Source organism: Tursiops truncatus, chromosome 11 (genome assembly GCF_011762595.2).
Source record: "Tursiops truncatus isolate mTurTru1 chromosome 11, mTurTru1.mat.Y, whole genome shotgun sequence".
NCBI classification, from domain to species: domain Eukaryota; kingdom Metazoa; phylum Chordata; class Mammalia; order Artiodactyla; family Delphinidae; genus Tursiops; species Tursiops truncatus.
The window spans coordinates 77,050,180-77,072,006 of NC_047044.1; the positions used below are offsets into that span (position 1 = coordinate 77,050,180).

General features: G+C 40.8%; 1 protein-coding gene across 2 annotated transcripts in view; it reads left to right on the forward strand.

The window, feature by feature from the left end:
• The first annotated feature begins 11,002 nt into the window (after positions 1 to 11,002).
• SINHCAF (SIN3-HDAC complex associated factor) overlaps positions 11,003 to 21,827 on the forward strand; it is a 29,441-nt gene continuing 18,616 nt past the window's right edge. The window contains exon 1 of one of the 2 annotated variants that reach the window (XM_033866950.2): positions 11,003 to 11,162. Coding sequence is in view for 1 of the 2 variants with exons in the window: in XM_033866949.2 (XP_033722840.1) it covers positions 11,383 to 11,389 (7 nt within the window). In the remaining variant the exon portion in view is untranslated. Of the gene's footprint in view, positions 11,163 to 11,364; positions 11,390 to 21,827 lie in introns of those variants that run through there. The other variant, XM_033866949.2, reaches the window with a different exon arrangement.

The following is a 21,827-nucleotide window of genomic DNA, read 5'->3' on the forward strand; positions in this document are numbered from 1 at the left end:
TTACTACAAAACTACAGTAGTCAAAACAGTGTGGTACTGACATAAAGAGAGACATATAGACCAATGAAATAGAACTGAGAGCCCAGAAATAAACCCATGCATATATGGTTAAATGACTTTTGACAAGAGTGCCAAGACCATTCAATAGGGAAAGGACAATCTTTGCAACAAATGGTGCTGGGAAAACTGCACCCACAGTTTTCCACAAGCAAAAGAATGAAGCTGGAACTTACTTAACACCATATACAAAAATTAACTCAAAAGGGATCAAAGACTGTAATATCTAAAACGTAATACCTAAAACTATAAAACTCTTAGATGAGAGAATTCCCTGTTGGTCCAGTGGTTAGGACTCGGCACTTTCACTGCCGTGGCCTGGGTTCAATACCTGGCTGGGGAACTAAGATCCTGCAAGCTGCATGCAGCCCCCTAAAAAAAATGGCCACCAAAAAAACCTCTTAGATGAAACATAGGGCAAAACCTTCATGACACTGGATTTAGCAGTGAATTCTTGGATAGGACACCAAAAGCACAGGCAACAAAAGAAAAAATAGCTAAATTGCACTTCATAAAAATTAAAGCATTTTCTGCATCAAAAGAAAATATCAACAAAGTAAAAAGGCAACCCAAAGAATGGGAGAAAATATTTGCATACCATATATAAGGGATTAATATTCAGTATATAAAGAGAACTACTAAAACTCAACAACAAAACAACCTGATTCAAAAATGGGCAAAGAACTTAAATAGACATTTTTCCAAAGAAGATATACAAATGGGGCTTCCCTGGTGGCACAGTGGTTAAAGAATCCGCCTGCCAATGCAGGGGACAGGGGCTCGAGCCCTGGTCCAGGAAGATCCCACATGCTGCGGAGCAAGTAAGCCCGTGCACCACAACTATTGAGCCTGCGCTCTGGAGCCCATGTGCCACAACTACTGAAGACCACACATCTAGAGCCCTTGCTCTGCAACAAGAGAAGGCCCCGCTCGCCAGAACTAGAGAAAGCTCGCGTGCAGCAATGAAGACCCAAAGCAGCCAAAAATAAATAAATAAAATAAATAAATTTATTTAAAAAAAAAAAGCTATACAAATGGCCAATAAGCATATGAAAAGATGCTCAGCATCACCAATCTTCAGGGAAATGCAAATCAAAACTACAATGGGGGGCTTCCCTGGTGGCGCAGTGGTTGAGAGTCCGCCTGCCGATGCAGGGGACACAGATTCGTGCCCCGGTCCGGGAAGATCCCACATGCCGCGGAGCAGCTGGGCCCGTGAGCCATGGCCACTGAGCTTGCGCGTCCGGAGCCTGTGCTCCGCAACGGGAGAGGCCACAACAGTGAGAGACCCACGTACCAAAAAAAAAAAAAAAAAAAAAAAAACTACAATGAGATACCACCTCATACATGTTAGGATAGCTACTATCAAAAAGGCAGAAAATAACAATTGTTGGTGAGGATGTGGAGAACATTTGTGCACTGTTGGTGGGGATGCAAAATGGTGTAACTCCTGTGGAAAACAGTGTGGTGTTTTCTAAAAGAAATTAAAAATAGAATTAACATATGATTCAACAATTCTACTTCTGGATATATACCCCCAAAAATTGAAAAGAGGGTCTTGAAGAGATATTTGTATGTACATGTTCATGGCAGCATGATTCACAATTGCTAAAATATGGAAGCAACCCAAGTGTCCACTGATGGATGAATGGATAAGCAACATGTGGTATATACGTATAACGGAATATCATTCAGCCTTAAAAAGAAGAATATTCTGACACATGCTACAACGTGAATGAACCTTAAGCACATTATGCTAAGTGAGATAAGCCAGTCACAAAAAGACAAATACTGAATGATTCCACTTATATGAGATACTTACAGCAGTCAAAATCACAGACAGGAAGTATATAGAATGGTGGTTGCCAGGAGCTGTGGGGAAGGAAGAATGGAGTTACTGTTTAAGGGGTATAGTTTTACTGTACTTTCAGTTTTACAAGATGAAAAGAGTTATGGAGATGGATGGTGGTGAAGGTTGCACATTATGAATGTATTTAATACCACTGAACTGTATATTTAAAATGGTTAAGATAATAAAGTTTGTTTTGTGTATTTTAGCACATTAAAAAAAATTGAAAAAAAAGTTCATTGGTGATTTTCATGCCCTCCACAGGTTGAAACTATTAGATTTAGCTCTCGTCATATAGAGACATCAGAGTAACTGAAATATAAAGCAGAAATTGATGTGTGCCTTAAGATATACTGACAAAGTGCTAGAAGAGTTCAGAGGAGGAAAATAGTACTTGCTGTTTGAGGAATCGGGGCCAAGTCCATGGAGGACTAAAGTGGAATGAATCCAGAATTTGGACCTGAGAGACGTGGTTTCCTCTTTCACCTCCACCTCTTACCATGACACATGAGGCACCGAATAAGCTTCATAACTGTGAGAAAGACTCACATCTGTCACAGAAGTATTGTGAAGACTTTAAACAATGAAGAGAGATAAAAACACATGGAAGCACAGAGAATAATGCTAGATCTAGAGCTGACAATCAAAAAATGATAATTATGTCTGAACCTGAGCTGGCATTTGAGTCAGGGCTTGAAGGATGGATAAGATTTAAACATTCAGAGATGAGAGGGAAAGTAATTCTCGGAAGAAGAAAGAAAGAAGAGCTTTTATGGGCTGCACGGTTTTATGGCTATTTATATACACGTACCATACAAAACATTTTTGGAACTTTTGAAGCCAAACCAGATATGGATCTTTGGTTCAAGAAGCTAACAGTTACCTTAGTAATTCATTCATTAAACTAATACAGACACTTTTTCTTTTGTAATGTTGCTTGTATTCTTAATGGGCTACATGCGTTTTAATAGGTGTCTTTCTACCTTAAAATATTTTAGAAGTAATTGATGTTCATAAAAGCTCGAAGAGGAAAAAATTATATAAAATAAAAATTACTCCTCCCGGGCTTCCCTGGTGGCGCAGTGGTTGAGAGTCCGCCTGCCGATGCAGGGGATACGGGTTCGTGCCCCGGTCCGGGAAGATCCCACATGCCGCGGAGTGGCTGGGCCCGTGAGCCGTGGCTGCTGAGCCTGCGCGTCTGAAGCCTGTGCTCCGCAAACGGGAGAGGCCACAACAGTGAGAGGCCCGCGTTCCGCAAAAAAAAAAAAAAAAAAAATACCCCTCCCACTTTCTTTCTCAATTCTATCTTCCTCAGAGATAACTGTGATTAAGACTGTGCTATGTCTACTTAAAATCACTTTTTATGTATGTACAACCACATTATATATATATATTCCTTTTGGCCCCTCAAATGAAAACATAATTTACCTACTGTTCAGGAAACTGCTTTTTATCCACTTTAGAGTGCTAATATCTTCCTATGTCAGTATATATAAGGCAACCCTATTCTTTGAAATAGCAGCATAAGATTCCATTTTATGTATTTCATCATTTCTTCAATCAGTTACCTATTGATGAGCATTTGCATTATTTCCATTATGAATAATGCTGGAATGAGTATCTTTGGACGGACCTTTGTGCTTTGTATAAATATATCTTAGGGGAAATTCCCAGAGTGGAAGCAAACAAAATGTTCACATTTCAATAGATAATGTTAAATTGGTATCTTAATGGAATGAATAATTTATACTCCCAATAAAAGAATATGAGAGTTTCTGTTTTCCTACATGTTCATCAACCCTGGATATTATCAAACAAATTTATTTATAATCAAATCTAGATAAAAGTGGTTGATTTTCCTTACATTAAAATTATTAATAAAGTTATAAAATTTATAAATAAAAATCTTATTATAAGTATGACTAAAGTTCGGCATCTTTCCACATGTTTATTTCCATTTATATATTTTTGGGTGAATTAACTTTTTTATATTCTTACTCTATTAAGAAATTATCTTTATTTTGCAACATTTTTTCAGTTTGACTTTTTTTCATTGATATTATCATATTTTTACCCATGTACAAATTTTTAACTTTTATGTAGTTAAATTTATTAATCTTTCAAGTCTTTTGAGTTCCCTCACTCCAGGATTAAAAAATTATTTGATATACGTTTTAAATTCCAACATTTAATTGCAACATTTTTAAAAAATAATATTCATGATATGACAAACATAGGGAAAAGTTTATAAATTTTATCTTTTGATTATATTGCATCAATTATGGTAAAAGTTAACAGGAATATGTTTTGTTTATATTCAGTTTTCCAAATCAAGAATTTGGACAAAAATACCTAATTATTTAAAATATGGAGGCTACCCTGGTGGTGCAGTGGTTAAGAATTCGCCTGCCAATGCAGGGGACATGGGTTCGAGCCCTGATCCGGGAAGATCCCACATGCCATGGAGCAACTAAGCCTGTGTGCCACAACTACTGAGCCTGCGCTCTAGAGCCCACGGGCCACAACTACTGAGCCCACGAGCCACAACTACTGAGCGTGCGTGGCACAACTACCAAAGCTCACGCACATAGAGCCGTGCTCCGCAACAAGAGAAGCCACCGCAATGAGAAGCCCTTGCAATGCAACGAAAGTAGCCCCCGCTCACCGCAACTAGAGAAAGCCTGCGTACGTCAACGAAGACCCAACGCAGCCAAAAGTAAATAAATAAAAATAAATAAGTTTATTTTAAAAATATGAAATTTATTCTAGTGCTACTGGCAACTGTTCTGCTTTGAAGAAGTGTCAGAGGTAAAATTTCAAAGAATGCATTTTGGGGCTTCCCTGGTGGCGCAGTGGTTGAGAGTCCACTTGCCAATGCAGGAGACGCGGGTTCGTGCCCCGGTCCGGGAGGATCCCACATGCCGCGGAGCGGCTGGGCCCGTGAGCCATGGCCGCTGAGCCTGCGTGTCCGGAGCCTGTGCTCGCGGCGGGAGAGGCCACAACAGTGAGAGGCCTCAAAAAAGAATGCATTTTTTCAGAAGTAGTTTCAAAGATCTGGGATTCCCTTCCACAAAGTCTTATTTTGTAAATTATTAATCTAAGTATAGATTACATTATTGGCATTACAGTAGTGTTTTAGTTGTCAACAACTGAGTACTAACACCCTTCCCTATTTTCAACAAGCTTGAGGATATGTTTTAATTCTATTCCTGTAAAGAAATTTAAATTATATTCATATACTAGACCTTGCCTGTTAGCAAAACAGTATGCAATGTTTTACTCTCCTCTGATACCATCTTCTCTAACCATTGCCACAGATGCAATATGGTACATTCATTACCTCTGTTTCAACTGCTCTGCTTTGTATTTCCATTTCTGGAACACTAAAGCACTGCCAAATTAACAATATATCTAGATAAACTATTAATGCTTATATCATCTGAAACCTTGAAACCAATATCTCTTATCTGTTGACCTAAGTTATAAGATTGCATTCTAGTTTTTAAAATTCAAGTACAAAAATTCAAATTCTTCAAAATATATATTTAAAAAGTTAAAAAAATTAACTGTGAGCAAAATATTAAATTTTTCTAGATTCCTAGATATTTTATTCCCAAAGTTCTTAGAAATGGCAACCCAGCATGTTTCTTTTACTTTTCTGTATTGTGTCTGCTTCTTCACTTGTTTAACTGTTGGTGATGTACTATGCTTGCCTTCAGTAATGATTTGAATAATTAGAAAAAGTGTTGTTCCAGGAAGTGGATTCTATGGCTGGGGGATCAATTTCTTATTGACATTTAGAAAAATAAACTTTTGCAGAAGAAATATATATTGATTATACCAACTGTAATCTAATCATAGGGGTTTGTCTCTAGAGTCTCTACACTTTTGTGGTGCAACTACTTCCAACTCAGTGTAGGTACCAAATCCGGAGGGTTTACATTCTGATTTCTCTTAGATTCCAATACCTGACATGATCTTTTCACTCGAACAAGATTCATGTGTGACTTTTATTCAAAGTCATGATGCTTCTAGTCATCTTTCCCCACCACCCCAAGTACCTGGCTGTCTCTAAGAACTTTGTTCCTGAAGTTGCCATTGGTTCAACATTCTTTTCACCCTCCAATCCTTCATCTAATCCTGCTGATAATTCAGCTTCACCTCTTCAAAGATGCTTTCTCTTACCTCCAGATTACATCAGATCCCCTTGCTATACATGGTTAGGCTCACAGTTCCTTTTCCCTTTTATTTCTCACAGTTTGTAATTATATTTGTTTGGTTATTTGGAATGCCTGCCTACTGCATTCCATGAGGAACTGTTTCTGCATTGCTCCTCATTTTATTGTTAGAGCCTGGCAATTAGTAGATACTCAATAAGTATTTGTTGAATGACTGAATGAATAAATTCATGTCCAAACTCAAATCTCATACTCTCCAAAACAACATTCCTAACCTCTCCAGCCACAGTGATAGAAAAATCCCTTTCCTGAACTTAAGGCTCCTATTGTTTTTAATATTTATTTATTTATTTTGGCTGTGCCGGGTCTTAGTTGTGGCACGTGGGAACTTCGTTGCAGCATGCAGGATCTTCAGTCGCGGCATGTGGACTCTTAGTTGCGGCATGCATGTGGGATCTAGTTTCCCAGCCAGGGATTCAACCTGGACCCCCTGCATTGGGAGCTCGGAGTCTTATCTACTGGACCACCAGGGAAGTTTCCTTAAGGCTCCTATTGTTGATACCACTCATTTATCCCATGGAATCATACTGATAGATTCACAGAGTTCAATAGGAGTTTACAGATAGCAAAGTTTCCATTGTAAATAATGTAACTCATTGAAATAAAAGTCTTGGTTTTATTTTTGTGAATGCCATCATTAATGATGGGGAGTTGCCTTCTGAAGTATCCTGGACCATCCTTGGACTATTCATATGTTTAGAAATATTTCTGATATTTAGCAAGACATTCTTGTGATTTTCAAGGCTAATTTTGGTTCTTAAGTGTAAAAAAATAAGCCCATTGGCTTTTCTTTTCCTTTTTCTTTGGCTCCGCTGGGTCTTCGTTGCTGCTCTTGGGCTTTCTCTAATTTCGGTGAGTGGGGGCTACTCTTCGATACGTCTCATTGCGGTGGCTCGTCTTGTTGCGGAGCACCGGCTCTAGGCGCGCAGGCTTCAGTATGCACGGGCTTCAGTAGTTGTGGCACACCGTCTCAGTAGTTGTGGCTCTCGGGCTTTAGAGCGCAGACTCAGTACTTGTGCCGCACAGGCTTACTTGCTCTGCGGTATGTGGGATCTTCCCTAACCAGGGCTCGAATCCGTGTCCCCTGCATTGGCAGGCGGATTCTCAACCACTGTGCCACCAGGGAAGTCCCTGGCTTTTCTAATGATGGTCCTTCAGATAGTCAAAGATTGCTCTCTTGCTCAACCAAAACATAACCTTCCTTCAATTATTGCATTTATGCTGTGGTTTCCAGACTCTTTCATCATCCTGATTTCCTCTCCTATGAACTCATTCTAGTTTGTCAATGTCCTTCTTAAAATAAAATTACTTTTGTTACCGATAATTTTATTTTTTAAAGTATGCTATTCAAATGCCATAAGACTTAAAATTTCTATAAATTCAGAGGTTGCTCTTTCTAAGAGTAAATTTGTGACAATTCTTTAAGTCTTTAAGTTCAGAAATTTGAAAAGTTAATTTTGATTAAGTAATAGATACCTTTTTCTGGCAGCTGTCAACAGTTGCTGGAGGATTGCTTAGATCACATAACCAATTCCATACTTATAGTTTAAAATTATCTGACTTGCTCTGAACCACTTGCTAGTTGAATTTCAAAAGGATTTACACAAATAAGTAACAAAATACTGTGCTTGTTTAGGCGTGAGGAAAACGTTTAGTCTTATAGCTATTACCTGCTAAGGAACCAAACCCAATGTTTACTAATAATAATCAGCTCTTTCCTGGGCTCAACAAAAATGTTTTGATGTGGTTTGTACCAGTCTCTGATGAGGGTATCAGCCTTCATTTAAAAAACAATCATTAGTTTGAGCTGTCATTACAAACCTTTCTAAATTGCTGATAATATCCTTCATTACCAAGCATAAATTGTCCTTTTCAGTCCTTTATATATAATTTTTCCTCCATTCCAAGATTATAATAAATTGTAAAATTGCTGACAATAGTTAATCCTCAAAAGAAGACAACAAAAGCTACAGAAGAAAAAGTAGCAAGTAAAATAGAATTATATAGAAATAAATTAGATGAGGTAAGAGGGGCTTGAGTCTCCCTACTTCTGAAATGGTTTTACTATCTGGAAGTTATGATCATTAAGTGTTTGCTAAGTGAACGAAAACATTTGAGCAACAGGCATAATTCTACAGCAGGGACAACAAATTATAAGCAAGGTAGTTGGCTTAACCAGAGTATCTGGTAACTTATTTTCAATTTCAATTTTTACTACATTTTCAATTTCAATATTTTTGATAACTCAGTATGACTTCAAAATAGCACTATAGTCATTAAAAATATCTGAATATTTTCCTAACATGGTGTAATTCAATCTCCTATAATCCAAATTTACATATTATAAATTCCTTCCTCCCTCCCTCCCTTCCTTACTTCCTTATGAAAAAGTCACTTAGGCTATTCAGGAAATAGTATTTTAAAGTAGCTCATAAATGAAGCTATTGGCCGCGGATAGAACGAGATATAACAACACGCTCAAGCAATGAAATGAACAAAAGAACCTGTGGAATGCACCTGGTTGTTCAAAAATAGCAGGTGCTTTTTTTCTTTTTTTTTTTTTAAGATTCTAAGGAACTCAAATTTCTCTTTAAGGATTTCGTTGCTACCTTTCCTACAAAAATTACCCAGATTGCTTCTTGACCCCTACTTTGAGAGTAGAGGAAGTCTTACTGTATGGTATTAGCTCAGTAGCATAGTATATCCAAAATACTGTAATTCCTGCATTCTTTGCACATTTGGACCTATTTCATCCCTGGATTACAATATATTTTCTTTTTTTTTGTATTGAAGTATATAGTTGATTTACAATATATTAATGTCAGGTGTATAAGATAGTGATCAATATTTTTATATTATACTCTGTTTAAAGTTATTATAAAACAATGGCTTACAATATATATTCTTTACATAAACTTTCAAGAGGAAAGGCATTCAAGGTGTGTATTTATATTTTATATAAATATATATTTTATATTTAAATAAAATATATAGATATATCCTATAAGTAATAATTGAAGTTTGAAAAATATTACTATACTTGCAATTTCCATACTTTCAGAAGCATATACTAATGTGAAATTATTTTTGGAGTATCTGTCATAAACCATATAAGTACTTGAGACAACCAGGGCCAAACTTAAAAAATCCTCTTCAGAAAGAAGAAGGTAGAAGTTTATGCTTAGAGTCCATTTTGCCACCAAGCCCCAGAAATGGTTATTAAGCCTATTCTGCTTTACTTATGATAAGGACAGGCATTACATCAATCAAGGTGATCACTGTAACTTCCAAACTCATTTTAAGTTGAACACAAAAATTCTAAACTAAAACTGTTTTTATGTGAGATAAGTCTATAATAAATTTGAAAATGTCCACTGATTTATTACTTACAAGCAATTAGTCAGAGTTTATTATGTACTGTGCACTGTTTTTAGGCACTAGAGTACAAAAATGACTACAACATTAAATTCTTGCCCTTAGGGAGCTCACATTTTAGTGAGAGGTGTCAGTTTTTTTCTCCTTTGCAGGTATTTAATATATTGCTTTCATATACAGTTACAGAAGTAGTATGCTACAGAGCTTAAAGAAAAAAGAAGCATTAGTTGAAGAATTCAGAAGTGGATTTGTCTTGTATGTACTAGGAATTGGCTGTCCTATTAAATTAGCATTTCAGAAGTATCTATTTAAATCCATATTGTTGACACTACAGTGAAAGCAGTGAAACTTGTCAGCAGATGATTAAGTTTTATGGTTGATGTCCACACTTTTGTATCCTGGGACCAATATCAAGTTTCTGGGAAAAACATCCTTCCTCTCTCCCCATGTCCCTCTATCATTAAGTCAGGGTCTCAGCCTGTTGGTGTTAGAAGTGTTCTGGGAATAAAGGTGTATCACAGTCATTTTTCATTTTTCACTTACCAATTTGAGAAGATTTATTTCAGTTTTTCAGTTTTTTTCCCCTCCTGAGGCAAGAAGCATGGCTACTTTTTCAATTCCCAAGACCACCAGTTGGTAGTATTATTTCTGGGTGAGTGGAACACACTTTACCAGCAGCTGGAGATGGTATGCACGTCCCTAGATTACTGGCTTTCCACTAACTAGTCTTTTAGGAAAGCGACACTGTTCCCACGGAAATTAACAACCGTTCAACTCAGACTTGAAATCTTAAGGCCAAAGTGGAGAAGAAAATTGGATTGTTATGGGTTGGGTTACTGTCTGAGGAGGGCAGACAGGAGTTAGTGAATGGATAGAGTGTCAAAATGGGACTTTACTAAAAGACTCATTAAAGACAAACCTCTTCTGGCCCCAGAAAATTAAAAAAGAAAAATGATTCAAAAACCCATTTTCAAACAAAATTTAGCAAATGTGAGAAACGTATAAACTCAGTGTGGATGCTTGCAAGACCACCTCCCCTGTCACTTCAGGCCAGAAACCGGGCACAGGTGTGAACATTTTGCAAAAACAGCTTTCAAAACTATTTTTCAACGCGAAACGGTGCGCCTGAAAAGCTTCAGAGTGGAAAGCACTCCACGCAGTCTAGTGTTCTCCCTGGGTTGCTAACCTTTCCGCCTTTCCCATCCCGCCACTCCCCCTTGGCCGCCGCCTCCAGCCAGGGGGCGTTTGTTTACGTGACGTCACTGTAGTAAGCAGTCCCCGCCCCCATTTCTCTCTGGCCGCCGCGTTTCCCGCGCCGCGGCGCTTCTCCCCTTAAAAGGACAATAGAGGCCTCGGGAGCGCGCGCGCCCGCCGGGCCTTCTCCCCTCCCAGCCATCGACGCGCGCGCGCCCGTATGCAAATAAGTTCGATTCAGGAGAATTTTGTACCAGGAGCCGCGCGTGCGCAGAGGGAAAGCGGAATCTACACCTTCCGCGCCAGCGGTAGCAACTGCAGAACTGCAGGAGACAATCTTTCTAGACAAGGCAGTTGAGGAGGAGGGAGCGATTGGGAGGTGGGCTTGGCTTGGCGTGCATTCCGCACCTCGGGAACGTTTTTGCGCGTGGAACGTCTGCTTTTGGCAGGTGAGTGACTCGAACCATTACTGTGGTGCAAAACTGTCTCACGAGGCATTGATTTGAGAGTGGCTCTTTTTCTCTTTTCACCTAACCTCACCACCTCCCCCTTCCTTACACAGACACACACGCACACATTTATATACACACAGGAAGTTTTGTCTTGGAGATGGCATTGCTGGGAGCGCTGTTTTCGTGATCTTCAGACCTCAGATTCTTTTGTATCTGCATGTTTAGTGAGTGCTTTTCAGTTGGGGAGGGTATCTGAGGCAAACCGAAAGTCTTGAGGTGGGGGAAGTGAGTGGAGCCTGGAAAGGAGTGAGGAATCGCCTGAGGTGAGGGATCCACGTTGAAGGTGACAATGACTTTTCTCAGCCGCAGTGTTCGCAGGCGACAAGGAGTTCGGTGGCTGAAAGGCCCGAGCGAAAAGGAGTTGCTGGCGATTGCGGAGGGCCCCGGGTCGGTGCACCCGCGTGGGCGCGCGCCCGGGAGTGGCCGGCCGCCGTTGTTGGACCTCGTGCTTTAGTTTCTTGCGGCCCCCGCGCGTGTTGTGATGAGGGTGGACAATGAACGCCCCTCGCTCGAAAACTAAGTTGCCGCCTACTTGCGAGCTGTCGGGCGGAGGGCGTTTAAATCGGCCTTTCGGGTCGGTGCCGGCGTGGCCCGAGTGCACGCGGGTGGCATTGTCCGCCCAACTCTGGAGGGATGCGGATGCGACAATGAGCAACACGCGGCTGCTCGGAAGCGGCCCCGGCTAGCAGACGCCTCTCCCCGGGCCGCGCCCAGTCAGCGCGGGCGTCCGGGGTGTCTGTGGAGCCTCAACTTTGGTTCGCAATTTATTCACCTGTAGCGTAGATGTGGGCGCCGCGGCGCTCTCTAGGGCGACCGTGCGCGGCTTAAGATGGCTAGTCGGAGCCGAGTTGACTCCGGGATGGAGGCAGCGGCGTTGACTGAGCCGGAGGAGTGCGGCAACTCCGGAGGGCACTGCTTTTTGTGCCGAGCGTGACAGACCACGTGCTGGGGCTGCGACCCGGGTTTGGTCGGGGGTCCGGCTGAGCGTCCGGCTCGCGGTCAGCCGGGAGATGCGGGCGCTGTCGGGGCCGGCCGGCAGGACAATGTGACTTGCTGATGATGGCGTCTTGCCAGTTTAAAAAGCAGAGTGAAAGTCGCCAACTCTCGGCCGGTGCGGGGCGGGGAATCCGGGCGTTTCTTATCAAGGACATTGCAAAACTTCGATTAAATGGGCCTGCTGCTAGGGGAGGACGTTGGGACTAGCCCCGGAGTCCCAGGGCGCAGGGCCCGGACCCTTCCCCTGGGCGGTCGTGAAGTGTCTCCCCCTGAGATACAATCCCACGTCCCTGAGGCTGCACGTAGGCAGCGCCCGGCTGGACAGAAAACAAAGAGCTGCATGTGCCGGTGCGGGCCCGGCCGGCACTCAGGGCGGCCGCCGGGCGGGCTGGACCCCCCCTAAGTTCGGACGAGTTTCGGAAGGGGCTTTTTGTCTCTCGGGCCCTCGCGGGGAAACTTTGGCGGCGCTACTTGTGCGCGGTGCGGTGCCGGTGCGCGGGGGAGGCGGCGTGCTAACGCGCGGCGGGCGGCCGAGGGGCGGCAGTCGGGGCCCGGCGCTGGAGCCCCGGCGCCGGGTGCCGCGACGGCCGAGGGCCCGGGAGAGCGCGGCCGCGAGGGCTCGGCCCGCTCCCCGGGGCCGAAGCCTGCGTCTGGGAGGTCTGTGGATCCGCCTTTGAAGTCGAACTGTTGCCATGTTTGAATTACGTCAGGGCAAAGCCATGAGGAGGAACAAGCCCCGGCAGCGCGGCGTGCGGGAGGCGCGGCCTGCGGGAGGCGCCGGGCCGGCCGGGTGGGCGGGCGGGCGCGGGGCCCGTTGTTCCGGCGCAGGTGAGGGAGGCGGCGGCGAGAGACGCGCTTCCCTCCAGCCGCCGCCGCCGCAACCCCCGCCCCGCCCCGGCGGGCAGCTCTCTGCGGGAACTTTTCCTTCCGACCCCAGTTGCTGTGTTTACCCACCGATCCGCCGGGGAGCGGTTCTCTTTGCTGCCTGGGTGCTTCTGTCTCGGCCGTCGCCGCGTGCCCGGGGTGGGGTGGGGGGAAGCGCAGCCTGGGGCGACCGCGGAGAACCGGGGCGGGACGGGGAGGCATTTTGCTGCTTTCGGGGAAACCGGCGAGCGCGGCGAGCACCCCTCCCCCACAGCCGAGCCGCGGCCCGCAAGTGCAGGGGGCCCAGCCCCGACGACACCGAAAAACCACCGCGGGGAAGTTCGGGGCTCCGGTTGTCCTACAAAGGGAAGTGAGGACTGTGGGTGAATCGTGCGTGCAGCTCTCGTCTTTGTGTGTTTACGTGTGGGAGGGGGGCCGGCTGGGGCGAGGGCTGGTTTGGTTGGGGGGGGGGTGACTTCTTGGGGGTGGTAGGGCGGTGCAGAGTTTGTTCTCGTAACTCTGACCCTACTAGGTTTCTTTGTTTTTGTTTTCTCGCTCTAACGTTCGATTACGATTACTCCAGGCACCCGGAAGACCAGGAATTACTGTTCAGTCAAACATCAACCCGGGGCGAGACAGTTTCTCCCCAGCCGTCCTTCCCCCCTCACTCCTCTCTCACGTTGTCCTAAGGAAGCTTAAGAAAACTACACCACCTCCTTTCCTCCGAATAATTAAAAAAATGAATTTGACCTTGTCATTAAAAGTACTCTGAAAGCACCTGTTTTTGAACTGGAGTTTGCCGGACTTGAAAAGCCCTTTAATAACTTACGTTGCAAAACCGAACACGTTTATTAGTTGCTGAATCTAAATTAAATTCTGGGAGTTTATTTCTGGTGGACTTGGAGAAAAGCCCGATGGCATTTAAAGTATTTATATAGTGGTTTGGGGAAGGGGGAATCTTCCTTGGCCCTAAAGGTATGCTTGGCTCAATGTTCCGGGCGTTATCTTTGGACGACCTTGAAGAAGCTAGCACGTAGGAGTTAGGCCTTTCTTGGAGATTTTCTCTGGGGGCTGGGGAGGAAGCTGCTCAGGGGTTGACACAAGGTGATGGCTAGCGATCCCCGCTAGCTGCTTCATAGTTCCTGTGAACTGGGGTTGACCTTCTGGTTACCCCTCTTAGATTTTCTTTCCAAGCTAACTTTTTTTTTTTTTTTGGTATGTGGCCCCAGGCATAGCTCAGAAATTATGCTGGTTTGACACATGGATGCTTCTTTGGTATTTGGGGTTTGCCTGCAGTCTAGACATCCGATAAGCAGCACCACGTCTGTTGCTTTCCCGATTTCTCCTGCATTTTGACCATGTTTAAGGGCTAGAATCTAAAAGTGGTCATTACCGAAAAATAATAATATCCTGAGATGCCATGCCCACACAAACCAAAACATCCATACAAATTAAAATCAGTTTTGTGCTGTCATTGTTTTGTTATTAAATAAACGTTTTCCCCAGGTTTTGGTTGACTAAATTACAAATACTTAAAGGCTACCAGTATTAGTAACAGTACATTTCTTAAGTGAATAGAAAGATCTTGTCGAGAGAATGAGAAACTTTGGATTTAATAACTTTTTGGCTTTGGGCAGTTGTTTCTCTGGGTCAGGTATTTAAAATGCATATGAGGCAAGGCACACTTAAAGCAAGTTTTACTTTTGGTTGTATTTTCTTTGTATATTATAAACATTTATTTAACTTGTTGCAGTTTGAAGTAAAAAAGTTTCCAATATGTATGTTCAACAATAATCATTAAAATGTTTGCAGCATAAAAATAAATAAAATGGGTATGAAGAGCTTTGCAAATACACTGTGAAATTCTTTGATTTGTTTTTCTTAATTAGTATTTTATAGCCGAGTTACAGCTAGAATTTCAATATTCTGGGAAATTTCAAATAAAATATCTTAAGGGTTTTTTTTTTAAATATAAGATGAAATGTGCAGTAGAAATTTGGTTTATAAAGGTAAATGAGTTGAGAGTGGGAAAGACACAGACAAGGTCTCTGCTGTCTTCCCTTTTTGCATTACTTTTGCAAGAGATTGGAGTTGAAAAGTTCAATACATAGTATATTCTAGAACCTTTGTGGGCCTCAACGCTGCTGTTGCACAGTACTGTTAATTCTGTATATCTGGAACCTGGATGATCAATTTTTTCCCAGAGTTGTAATCAGGCCCTGGGAAACCCTGGCTCATGAGGCTCAAATTCAGGCAGATTTATGTCAAAAAAGCAATTTGAGAATGATTTTCCATGTAAAATAAGTTTTTCACTGGGGAAAGCTTAAGCTTATTTGAAATCTAAACCAACTTCATAAGCTGTTGTAAGGACAAATTAATTTACTGTGCCAGGCACATAGTAGGTTGCTTTAAAAGTATTATGTTTTCTTTTTTTCCCTAAGCAGTGTTGGGAATATAATTGGCTAAGAATGAGGGGAACACATTTGTTGAGGCACTAGGTTAGTTGTTCAAAAGCCTCTGGGGTTGAAATGCCTAGGTTCCAAAGACTTGATCATCTTAAAGATGTAAGTCATTTTGTAGTCAAATTTTGTCACCTGCAGAATAGCAATAATAATAATAATACCTGGTTCTTGGGGATATAAATAAGCAAATCATGTGCTTGGTAAATACTGACTATTGTCCTGACAACTTTGGGAAGTAGACATTTTACAGAAGACAAAACTGAGGCCTGGATCAGTTTCCTTGCTGGAGGAAGTAATTCAGTAAATGATGAGTGGAAAGAATGAATGTCTTTGGCCTCTCCCCCACCTTCAGGAACTGGTTCTGGGAGTACACTGCCTTCAACTCCTGGTTGCCAATCCAATTCTGATTCAACCACTTTACATCAAAAAGTCCTGTGGAAATCTAGAATATGCTATTTTCTTTCTTCCTGATTTCTCTTGTCCACAAGAGTGTCCTGTTATAAAGTGAAAATATTTTATTGTCTTTTGGTTCTCCAGTTTCTTTCTCTCTTTTTTGTCAGTTTCTCTTTTAATTGAATCTGCAACTAAGGTTTTCTGTATTATGGAAATGATCTGGAAATGCAGCTAATGCATAAGAAGGGGGAGTGTATTTTCAAGGGAGCGAAGTTTTCTTTTTGTACTAGAAATATGGAAGTCACAGGCACACTTGCTATTATATATTCAAGTACAAAAGTTGCAGTTGAACAAAACTAATTCATTTCTAGCTTCATATTTAGTTGTTTTCACGTACTATAAGTTTGTTTGGATTAATGTTTTTTTAAATTTGGTTGGTGTTAATGTATGCTGAGTTTAAATAGCTCTCATTTTGCGATTCATTTCTCCGCACAGTATTCTCCTAATCTTCCCTTCCTCTCCACGTGCCTGCTTGAAATCAGCAAGAAATATTTCTTCTACCAGTTGTTATGAAAGCATTGACTTGTTTACTATTAATCTTTTCTAATTAAAGTAATTCATTTGGTTTACATTTCCTGGAAATCTTTAAAGCTCACAATTTTTTTCCACAAAAGTCAACAGACTAAATGTTAAAGAAAAATGACACCATTCAAAACATCAGTTTTTTAATACATGTTTTTATTATGGACACCATTCCTATTTCATGCCCTTAAAAACACTGTTCAACACTATTTTGGCCACCCCACTCTTCTTAGCAAGTTCCACCCAGTTTTGTATACTTTGTACATTCAGCACCTGGTTGTAATGTAAGACTTTCTGCCCTGTAACAGTTTATCATTGAGTAGAGGAAATAATACATTTAGTTTCTGCTCTGTAACGGTTTATCATTGAGTAGAGGAAATAACATATTAAACAAGTTCAAGTGTGTTTGTTAGCTATGGAAAGGTTTTGTAAAAAGATATAATCCTTAAAAAATTTCTCAGGTTAAGGGGATGGAGGAGAAACCATCTTGGACAAAAATAGGAGCCTAAGTAGAGATGCGGCTAGTTATTAAAGTTGGTTTGACACTCCTGGAATATCAGAATTCTAAGCTGGGAGCAGCTGGTAGCCAGGACTAGATCCTGAAAAGCTTTGAATTTCTTGCCAAGGAGTTTGGATGTATCCTGAAGCCAGTGTTGGTACCTTGGAAGGGATATTAACATATGAACTTTAGGAAGATACCACCTGTTTGAAGGGTGCAAGGAAGTCGGTTATGAGGCTCTGACAGGTGTTCGAACACCATAATGAGGGACAAACAGGCAATAGGGATGGAAGGGACATGAACCAGAGAAATGAAGGAAGAAGCAGATTTTTCTAAGGATTTCATCGTGGACATGGTGGGGACCATGCAGAGGATGAGAAGAGAGAGCCTAGTTGACTTGCAGATTTTATATGTGACTGTATGGATGATAACCAAGATAGGTAAACACAGGAAGAGCGTGTTTGGAAGAGAAGACTATATAATCAATTTGGGGCATTTAAAGGTTAGGACTGCCAGTTCTTGTATTGGTGCTTCAGAGAGCTTAAGGAACTTTCCTGAGGTTTGGGTTAGACCAGGTGTGTGCTTTCTTCACATTTTTGTCAAACTTGAAAATGGGAGAACAAGCTTCACTGAAAGGAATATGGTCTAGTTTCATGAACTTAAAAGTCTCTCTGAAAATGCTAAGTGTCTCTTTTCCCACAAACCTGGTCTTAAAAGAAAACCTTCAGAAATCAAGATTCTACCTTCATTTTAATTTGTTGTGCGTGCCTTGGGACAGATAGAGTTCATATTTCTATAATGTGCAAGTCTTATAAATTTAAGGAAATAAATGATGTACATACACTGTTATCTTCTACTCTTGCTTCACAGCGTCCCTGGAAAGTAGAAGTGAGGTTTCACCCTAATATTACGAAGGGAGAAGTTAAAATTCTAAGTGATTTCACCCTAATATTACAAAGGGAGAAGTAAAATTCTAAGTGACTTCGTATTTACTTGTAAAGACAAAAGCAGAAATAGACTCCAACTTGACTCATAGCGCCTTCTTCACCACACTCACAATAGTTGCATGTCTTACTGATAATCATCTCTTAAAAGCAAATAAATACTATGTTCCCAACCTTTAACTTTCCCATCCACTGGAATCTCTCTTAATCTGGTATTGGGATACCCAGATTTTTTAATAACACTGTCAAAATGGGATTTTTTTATACTATCTAAAACTCAGACCTGGATTTGTGATTTTTATTTTTAACCTGTGCTACTTCAGCTGAACACTTATTTCTGAGTTTGACCGCTTTCCCGTAGGAGGAGTTCTAGATTCTGCTAACGTGGATTCCATAGGCACCACTCTATAAATATTTTACCATGTAATTTCTCAGGCTGGGTACATGTTTGGAGAAGCTATTGGCGAACAAGTGGGGATCCATCACCTCTTTTTCGGTTTTCCTCCAGGCAGGTTTAAATTGTTAAATTTCACTTAAAAAAGTGAATCAGTAAATTCAGAACCTTTGGTGTTGGGATGTGGGTTGGTCTCTACTAGAAGCAGGTGAGAGGAAATAGTAGTGTTTAATTGCTCCATGGCTTTCCTTAAGCCCTGCCGAAACATGTCTCCTTGTAGGGGAATACTGCATCCAAGTGGCCTAGCAGTAGGAGAACACAAAACACTCAGTCCTGTTTGACCCTTTGTGAAGTGTTGCTCCAGTTACACTGTTAGTGTTTACTGGATCCTGTACTTATATGTGATTAAAGATAGCGTACTGTTGACTAAAATGGTGTCGAGGGTAGCATTACTAGTTCCACAAACTCAAGGTTGCCCATAGCTTTTGATCATGAGTGTTTTTTCGTATTTCTCTTCATTTCCCATCATCCTGCCGTTTAAAGTTCAGGTCTAAAGAATACATCTCCTTCACTTCAAAGTTGTCTTTGGTTGCTTGGTTCCTTTTGTCTTTGTTCACCACTGCTTCCTTCCCACTTTACAAATCTTTTGCTTGTCTCTTCTCTGCAGTTTCCTTCCCATTCTGTTCTGTCTGTTCTGATTTTACTAGTCTATTCTGTACTCTCTCCTGTGGAATATATTTCCTAATGTGTGTCTCTTTGTCCGTATGTCTTTGAGGAAGTTTATTTAAACTCTCTGGGAGTTTTCAGATTCCTCTTTAGTTAAGATATGTGATGATAACTAAGGTTTTGGGGTGTGGTGCACTTGATTAAAAAAAATATCAGTATAGAAGGGAGTAAAGTGAAAGTAAGCCTCCTTCATTCTTGCACCCTTCAGAGGCAACTGCTGTTTACTAGTTTTTAAAAATCTATTTTAAAAAGCCAGTTTGTGTATTTAGGTTCTCATTAAAAACATACTATGGGATTATACTGTATAACAAGATACCTTGGATAAAAGTTCCCTCCCTGCACATGTCATAGAACTACTGCCATCTTTTGAAGGGCTGAAAGGGTATTCTGTATTATGAAGACACCATACGTAAACCAGTCTGAGAATCCATGGACATTTAGGTTGCTTCCAATTTCTTATGTATTTTTTTTTTAAAGGTCTAGGTCATTTGGATTTTAGAGAGAAAAAGTGATGATTAGAAGCTATAGGGTTTTGGTCTGTTGAAAACTAAGATAACTTTAATTGAGGAATGTTTTAATTTGGGAGGTTGCACCCCTAATTTGTGCATCAGAATTTCACTTCTCAAGATGGCATGGACAAGTTGTAAAGTTAACTGTAAAGCTGATTTATCATCGTTGGCATACTTACTTCTCTGTTTTCTTCTATCTATCTAGTCCATCCAGTGGCATTTTGAGTTTTGAAAGGTACTTTTGACTATAAGAAAGACTTTACTACGCAGAAGGAGTCTAGAAAGTAAAATTGGGGAAGTTATTACATTGGAGGAACTATTGGTGTCCTTCAAAGCATACATAACAACTAAGGTGAGCCTAATACATGTTACATTTATCATAATAAGGACCCTCTCCATTTTCCTAAATGTTAAAATCACACCCTTATAAGATTTGAAAGACAAGAAAATACTCTGCAGAATTAAGTTCTTCACCTCACTGTCTCCTAATTCCATATTAAAAAGGGTACTAGAAGCTCTAAAATTTGCATTTCACGATTCTTCATACTGTTTCTTAGTTGGAACTTAAAATCAGGTATTTGGTATTATTAAAAATTGTAAGACATCGCCTTCAAGCTATTTTTCAGAAAACTTTTCTTAAATAGCATCCCTTCACTATTGGCTGTGAAGATTTCTTTCCCATTTATATTGTATCGTACTTAGTAAACTTACCTTATGTGTGCCGAATTAAGTGTAGTAAGACATCATCCCTGCTCCTTGGCTTCATAATCTCATTAGATCAGATTAGAATTGGCTCTTTTGTATCTTGATAAAATAAACAGTGGTTACTTCAGCCTTTCCTTGTCCAACACTAAGGTTGCATTTCCCATCCTTTCATTAAGTTGATGATTGAATTCTTTTTAAAGGTAAATTTATTTATTTATTTTATTTTTGGCTGCGTTGGGTCTTTGTTGCTGCACGTGGGCTTTCTCTAGTTGCGGCGAGTGGGGTCTACTCTTCGTTGCGGTGCGTGGGCTTCTCATTGTGGTGGTTTCTCTTATTGTGGAGCACGGGCTCTAGGCGTGTGGGCTTCAGTAGTTGTGGCACGTGGGCTTCAGTAGTTGTAGCACGCAGGCTCAATAGTTGTGGCTCACGGGTTCTAGAGTGCAGGCTCAGTAGCTGTGGTGCACCGGCTTAGTTGCTCCGCGGCATGTGGGATCTTCCCGGACCAGGGCTCGAACACGTGTCCCTTGCATTGGCAGGTGGCTTCTTAACCACTGTGACGCCAGGGAAGCCCGATCACTGAATTTTTACGATCAACTTTTTGGAAGTTTTAAAGTGGAAGAAACCCCAGTAAATCAATCAAAACAAATGTTTAGAATTGATTGTTGCATTTAAAAAATTCACATTGTTGTCTATGTATGCTATTTGTTCATGTAATTATAGTTATTTCTCTTATGGCTTTTGCTGACTTAGCTATTAACTTTAATCTTTTTAATTTGGGGCGATTGAATTAAATTGGACAGAACAGTAATTTCAGCATGGTTGATTTGTCTTTAACTGTTACAGTATTGAAAAAAATTTGTGGCTTTTTGGCTGACAGTAGATAAAGAACTAATGTCAATGAAAGTGCTTTATAAAACATGAAGTGCTATACAAATGACAGCTTTTTAAAAAAGTTTAATCAACACATTTATTGAGTACATACCACATGATTGGCACTATTCTAGGTGCTGAGGTTACAAAGATGAATAAAGACAATAAGAGAATTCCCAACCCAGTCTATTTTTATTTTTAAAAACAAGCTTATTGAGATATAATTTATGTACCATAAAATTCACTCTTTAAAGTGTACAATTCAGTGGCTTTTAGTGTATTTAGAGTTTTGCAGCTATCACTACTATCTAATTTTAGAAGGCAAATGACGGTTTTTAATCAGCATTTTACTTCTTTCTGATTTTTGCCTTTATCTCAAAGGTACATTTTCTTCTGCCTTCTGCAAATACATGCTTAAGGGTGAGATTGTACGGGGTACACTCTCATCTGTAACTATTCATCAATTAGGAAGCAGATGGTATTAGCTTCCTTCTATTAAAACACTGTTGAATGATGTGACACCTATAAGAATAGATGCAAAAATCACAAATAATTTGAACAGATAAAATAGATTGTTCTGGAGGGATCATTTAATATTGCACAAATGTGGAATTAGGAAAGAAATATTCTTTTTTTAAAATTGAAGTTGATTCACAAT